This window comes from Carcharodon carcharias, chromosome 18 (assembly GCF_017639515.1).
Source record: "Carcharodon carcharias isolate sCarCar2 chromosome 18, sCarCar2.pri, whole genome shotgun sequence".
In the NCBI taxonomy this organism is placed as follows: domain Eukaryota; kingdom Metazoa; phylum Chordata; class Chondrichthyes; order Lamniformes; family Lamnidae; genus Carcharodon; species Carcharodon carcharias.
In genome coordinates, this window is record NC_054484.1 from 74944194 (window position 1) to 74951634 (window position 7441).

Here is a 7441-nt window from a genome sequence, read left to right on the forward strand (position 1 = left end):
ATGAGAACAGTTGAATGGGTGTTACTGGGTTATAGGAGCATTGAGTAGTCTTGGAGTATGGGAGTACTGATAGATGCACCAGAGAGTATGGGAATAGTGTGAGTTGTGGTTCACGGCCTTGGAGCAGTGTGAAGTGGATCCTGGGATCCTGGCGCAGGGGGATATACTGGAAGTGGCTTTTCAAGGTCCTCAAGGACTGGGGAGATGGCCCTTGGAGTATTGCTGGGTCTAGTTGTGTCTGGTGGCAGGGTCTAACAATATCAGGAGTGCTAGGATCTAGGATTGACAAATTTATTGAAATTTTCTGAGGGTCGAACTAGTAAGGTAGGTAAAGGGGAAACAATAGATGTCTTATATTTGGATTTCCAAAAGGCATTTGATGAGATGCAACACAAAAGGTTAATATACAGCCGAAGGGTTCATAGGGTTTGGACCAATATATTAGTATGGATGGAGGGTTGGTTAACAGATGGAGAGTAGGGAAGCAGAGAGTAGGGATAAACAGGGCATTTTCAAGTTGACTATAACTAGTGAAGTGCCGCAAGGATCAATATTTTGGTCTCAGCTATTTACAATCATAATAATGACTTAGGCAAAGAGACCAAGACTAATGTACCTAAGTTTCTAATGATACAAAGGCTAAGTGAAGAATAGAAAAGCAAAGTACTTTCTGAAAAGGCATGAAGCTTTTAAATGTTGATGTTCAGGGTGACTTGGGAATGTAAGCTACGAGGAGGAGACAAAGAGGCTACAAAGAGATACAGACAGGAAAAGTGAGTGGACAATAAGGTATGAGGTTATACACTTAAGTAGTAAGAATAGAAAACCAGAATATTTTTAAAAGGCATGAAAATTTTAAATGTTGATAGAGGGATTTGGGTATGCTTGTGCAAGGAACACAGAAAGTTAGTAAGCAGGCAAGCAGTTAGGAAGGCAAATTGCATATTGGTCTTTATTGCAAGAGGATTGGAGTACAGGAATAAGGAAATCTTGCTACAATTGTATAGGGCTTTGGTGAACTCACACCTGGAGCACTGCGAATCATTTTGGTCACCATATCTAAGCATGGGCATACTTGCCTTGAAGATGGTACAGTGAAGGTTCACTAGATTGGTTCCTGGGATGAGAGGGTTGCTCTATGATGAGATGCTAAGAAAATTGGGCCAATATTCTCCGGGGTTTAGAAGAATGAGAGGTGATCTCAGTGAAACACACAAGATTCTGAAGGGGTTTGACAGGGTAGACACTGAGAGATTGTTTCCCCTGGCTGGGGAACCTAGAACACAGGGGCACAACCTCAGGGTAAGGGGTCAATGATTTAGGATTGAGATGAGGAGAAATTTCTTCACTCAAAGGATGGAGAATCTTTGGAATTCCCTACCCCAGAAGGTTGCAGATGCTGCACTGTTGAGTATATTGTGTCAACCATGGTTCAATTTTGCCTCTGAGTCACAGGTTCTGGGTTCAAGTCCCACTCCAGAGTTTGCGCATAGAAATCAAGGCTGATAATCAGTGCATTACTGCGAAAGTGCTGTGCTGTTGGAGGTGCCGTCTTTCAAATGTAATGTTAAACAGAGGTCCCACTTGCCTGCTTGGGTGAATGTAAAAGATCCCATGGCACTATTTTGAAGAAGAGCAGGAAAGTTATCCCATTGTCCTCACCAATATTTATCCATCAATCAACATCATGAAAAGACATCTGGACATTATCACATTGCTGTTTTTGGGAGTTTGCTGTGTGCAAGTTGGCTGTAACTTTTCCTATATTACTACTGTGATTACATTTGAAAATTACTTCATTGCTAAAAGGTGCTTTGAGATATCTGGTAGTCATGAAAACTGCTGTAAAAATGCAAATCTTTCTTTTTATTTTCAAGACTGAGATTGATAGATTTTTGATCTCAGGGAATCAAGGGATATGGGAAAATCAGCCATCATCTTATTGAGTGGCACAGCAGGCTTGAGGGGCTGAATGGTCTACTCCTGCTCCTATTTGTTTGGCTTCCATGAGAAGTGTGGTACTGGAGGAGAGGGGTCCAGGCGAATGTGACTTTAATTCACCCTGTCCACTTTAGAGCTTTTATCTGGTTCTCTGGCAAGTTGGTAGTACTGATGCTTCACTCACCATCCAGGTCTCCATCTAATTGGCAAACTCACATTTTACTACATTAAATATGATATATAAATGCAAATTGTTGTTGTTGTTGAATCTAGTAAGTTCCAAAGCACCAGCTAGGATCTAGTTTTAGGTCAGTTGAAAGCATTTACCATGCTTTCTTTGTCATTGCCAACTTAGTCCAGTCCATTTGATTATCAGAAAACCAGAAAATGCCGTATTGAGGCCTTAAGATAAACATTGACAAATGGGAATGAGGGAGAAATAGCAGGGAAGTTGGCTGCAGCAGCATCAGTGAGGACCTGAAGAAGGCATAGACGGAGGGATGGCTGGAATCTCAGCAACAACAGGAGAAAGAGGGATTGATTCTTGGATTATGTGCCGGTCAGGTTAGCTATGATAGAATAAGTCCCTTAAACAATCCATGGGGCATGTGGGCAGTTGGATATTGAGCAGAGGTAAGCAGCAGCTCAGGTCAGGCAGGAGGCTTAACAATCAAAGGAAAGCTGTTCAGAAATTTGCCACCTATAATTCTGAAATGCAACTCAGCAGCTAAAAGGACCAGGCCCTGATTGAATTACAGTGCGCAGATGAACCAATCATAACTAAATATATGAGAATGGTGAATAAGGGTGACAGACAAATGTGGGGAAAGTGTCATGGTAAAAGCATGACCAGAAAGATTGGGAAATGTTAAAGTTGGTAAGTGTTACACTCCTATGAATAACACATCTAATGGAAGACTTTGAATATGTTATATATATATATTTTTAAATGGGTGGATATTAACTCATTCCCTTCAAAAACATTATGGATGGTCACTGACACTAAGCCACTATCCACTGGTAATACATAACCTAATAACACATGACATTTTGTCTGGTATGTAGTTATTCAGCAATATTGTAATAAAATAGTAAGTTGCTTAAATGGTTATAAATTGTTTTATTTTTTATAAATTGATGCAGTTTTCAATATGAAAGCAAATTATTCCCCACTCCCTAGATTTTGGGACCCTCAATATTAAAATGTATTAATATTTTATCTGTAGATCAATTGATGATGTTCCTCATGCTCAAACAAATGGAAACTTCACTTGAAATGGACACATATTTAAAAGAATTGTGTTTCATTGCTGTTGCTTCTAAAGATCTGGAGCTCTTCCCTTGCTCAGTGTGTAGCACTCTTGCCTCAGAAGTAGGAATCTGTGGGTTCCAGCCTCACTCCAGAGACCTCAGCCTATATTCGGGCTGATATCCCAGTGCAGTAGTAAGGGAGTTCTGTACTGGCTACATTCTGGTGAGATGTTAAACCAGGGGTCAGAATGTCCTGGCAGATGGACATAAACGATCCATGGCCCACCACTTGGATAAGAGCAGAGAAGTTCTTTCCAGAGCCATGCTCAGTATTTATCCTGCAACAGACATTGCTAAAAACACGTTATCGGGTCATTATCACACATGATGAAATGTTGTGTGGAATAATGGTCCCGGAGTTCCTACGCTCTCCAGCACTGCTGACAAACTCACTGAATGGATTCGTTTGAGTTATTGAGAAAAGGATTTGTGAGTGGTCTGTGGACGGAATGGACTTAGCAGGCTGAACGATCCTTTCTACTTTGAAGCTTTGCAATACTTTTTGTAATGCATTTTAAATCTATATTCTGACCGCTCCTATTGATGTCCAACATTTGCCGTTATATGGTGGGTGATGGGCGAGGTTGCAGTTGGTAGGTAGAGCAGTGCACGGTGTTCGAAAAGCCTAATTATCCGAAAAACCCAAATAAAACTCTTCGTCATTTCGCTTATCCAACCCCTTAGAGCAAGGCATAAATTCTGCTCATCCTCTCCCTGAAACAGGGCTCCTATCCTTCCTAATCCTTGCAAAATTGCCTTGTCGTATAAGTCTATTTACGAAGTACCTCTTCAAAACGCTTGCTGACAGGTAGTTATGATTACAGGTCCCATAACAACAGCGTAGGAGAATGGTTATGTACAATTAATTTTCTTTCGAAAGCGTGTTATCTTTGACGCATCACTCCCACAGAAAGAGGACGCAAAGAAAAACATAACCACGTCAGAAAAAAATGAAACGCACTTTGGAAAGCTCAGAAAGCACACCTCTCAACTCTTCTCTATCTCTCGTACATCATGGCAATATAACCACGCTTGCTCATTTGTCCCTGGGGAAATATGACGAAATTTTAAATATAACTCCTTTCACCATCCCCTCGCATACTAATAACTATGAGCTGACACACGTTATTCGCGCTCTGTCTAACATATCTCCCGGATTTATAAAGTTGTGTTCCGTTTATAGCCAGATTAAGCTGATGGACTTCTTTAACTATTTGAAGCCACTTTCGCAATGTTAGTTTTAAATTCATCCTATTGGTCATAATCCGTCGTGTTGATAAAACATTAAAGTAGGCTATTGACAGATATTTCACTTATTCTTAATGAAAGGCAGTGTGTATATTTTGCTGAGTTGGTAATAAACAGACAGACTGCACTTTTCATTTTTTATTGCCAAACGGCACCATTCAGGAATAGATATGAAAACTACCTTATATAAACCAGCTCGTTGTTTCAACCACAAAATATTCTGAACTAGGCAAAAAACACATTTAGAAACCCTGAAAAAGACGAGATTCTTTGGATGTCAGTTTGATATGTCCATTTTTTTGTTTGTTTTTTTTGTTTTTTTACAAAATCCGCGCACTTCAGGGGTGCTAAGCAGAGATCGGGGTGGGGGTGGGGAGGGAAAGGGGGCAATTAATAGAAATTCAGTTTTTGGTTCAATTCGAAAGGAGATGATTCGCCCAGATTATTTTCTAAATGTGTTGAAGGATAGACTAATCCACTGTGGGGGGAGGGAGGGGGGAGGTGAACTCCTAGGAGTTGCTGCACAATCTGGGAATCCTTCTCCTCTTGTTTACCGTGTTCAAAACTGCGACACATTCTACCAAAAAAATAAACATTTTGTACAACAGCAACCGCCACGGACCTTAAAACATTGAAATGAAACAAAAGCATGAAGTGCGAGTGCTCGACTCTCCTAGAAACAACAACAAACTCATTGCACCAAATATTTAAGTACGGGGTGGGGGGAGGGGGAGGGCGAGGGGTGGTGGTGTTGGGTGGAAATAAGACGAACATAAAAGCTCTACCTTCAGAAACAAGTGCGAATACAAGAGGCAAAAAACATCACTGCTCTCGAACCAGCAACCTAGCACGACGAGAAAGAAAGACAGAAATAACAGCTTACAGCTCTCCAACAGAAGGTGTAAACACTCGACTGAGAACAGGTGGCACAAAAAAAACATCTTGACACACATTTATATAAAAAATAAATAAAAATAATATAGAAATATACTAATTATCAATACGCACATTTATAAAAAATAAAATTAAATATAAATATACCGCACCCACTAACACACTTTAAGGTCACAAACAGATTTTAAAGTTCCATTTGTTTTGGAAACGGTGGCACTTGACAACCTCCTCAAACAACTCTTTTTATTTCCAGTTTTAAATCCACAAACTTTACTTTTCCCATTCTGATCTCCACTGTTTCACTCTCTCTCTCTTTCTGTCTCCCCCTCTCACTGCCTAGACATCCAGGACATGGTTCAGGTAGGAAATGTAACAGATGGCCAGGCGGAGGATCTCGATTTTGGAGAGCTTTTTATCGGGGGGCAGAGTTGGCAGCAGTTTGCGAAGTTCTGCGAACGCCACGTTGAAGGCCTCCACCCTGATGCGCTCCCGGGTTGCGTGAGCCGTGCGGTACTTGGCAGTGGCTCGCCGCCGGCGGCGCTTCTCTTCCCGGCTCAGTGTCTGCTGGACTCCCCGCTTGCCTTCGGCCTCATCTGGCTTGTCCCGCACGCAGCCTCCCCGAGCATCGGACAGCACCGACTCGCTTTCCGAAGAGCTGGGGTTCAGGTCTAGGTCAGTCTGATCGGAGTTCAACATCCTGGAGAACACGACCCGAATTGCAATAGGGCACACCTGAAGATGCAGAGAGGAGGGGGAAAAAGGCTTGATATTTTATCAGAGTAAATATCTCCAACGTACTCGGGGAAACACAAATCCAATAGCAACAACAACCAAGTAACTAAAGCTAAAACGAATAATATTCAAAGTCGAGCAATCAGCTTCGAGCAACCCAGTGAAATTGGAATATACTGAATTACAAAGCAGACCAGAGTTCTCCACACAGTAAACGAAAAATACTACATATGAAGTTGCCCTAATAATAATCCAATATATGAACTCAAACGTTCGCTTTAAAACTGAAACAACGTTATGAGGCAGATAGCAACATATTAAATCCCCCAGTTTCTAATAAGAAAATATCAGAGTGTTTATCAACTCACTATCTGAATCTAACACTATTTACCTACACTCTCTATGTACAGCATGTAATACCAGTTCAGGCTTTATTTCCCTCTTTATCCATCTATCTATTTAATGCAGGCTGTTTTATTTAATATATTTCTTTTGTATTCACTTGCTCTAACAATCTGATATTTTATATGATGCCAATCCTACCATTTAAAAAAAAATGTTCTTTCTATCTAACTATCGATCTGTTTCTATCTATCTCTTTCTATCTTTCTATCTAGCTATATCTAGCTAATTTTGCGTATCTCTGGCTATATCAATGTAATCTTAGTTTACAGCTGTTTATATTTCCAGGGCTATTGATTCCTGCCTGTATGGTTATTACCCAAGGCCTGCAGGATGTTGTATTTGTAATGGGTGTTAAATGAGTTTATTAGAAAACCTTCTACGAGATTAAGACAAAGGCTTTGTTCGCAGTATTCTTGATATGTGACCAGCAGTAATCGATGTTTGCCCGTGTAGAATATTAATTTATTATTATTTCATTTGGAACCGAGCCGGGGTGAAAGGAGAGACAGACTCAGGCACCATCTGTCACCCGGAAAAGCAGACTGCAGGGACATCCTCACACCCAGACACACACACATACACTCACACACATACACACAATGTGCACCGAGACTGAAGTAAACTGGGCTAGGAGAGAGAAAAAAAAGGATAATCGACTGAAATTAACACATGCAGACACAGATTGAACATAAAGTACACTAGAATTGAATTTGTTAGGTATGACTTAATATAAATATGTTATACATTTAATGCTCTCGAATAAGGAGAATGAACATATAAAGTAAAATATCCACACAGCCAGACACAAAAGAGATAGGCTTCAGGAGAGCCAACAGGGCAAGTGTATGAGCAGAAACTACAGTAGTGAAAACACACAAGATGCCCAAGACCTAAACCGGCAACCAGAGAA

At 40.7% G+C, this 7441-nt stretch overlaps 1 protein-coding gene across 1 annotated transcript; it reads right to left on the reverse strand.

The window, feature by feature from the left end:
- Positions 1-5730: 5730 nt before the first annotated feature.
- nhlh2 (nescient helix loop helix 2) lies at positions 5731-6090 on the reverse strand. The gene has a single exon (XM_041211989.1). The coding sequence runs from the start codon at positions 6088-6090 to the stop codon at positions 5731-5733; it is 360 nt and encodes a 119-aa protein (XP_041067923.1).
- Between the last annotated feature and the right edge of the window lie 1351 nt (positions 6091-7441).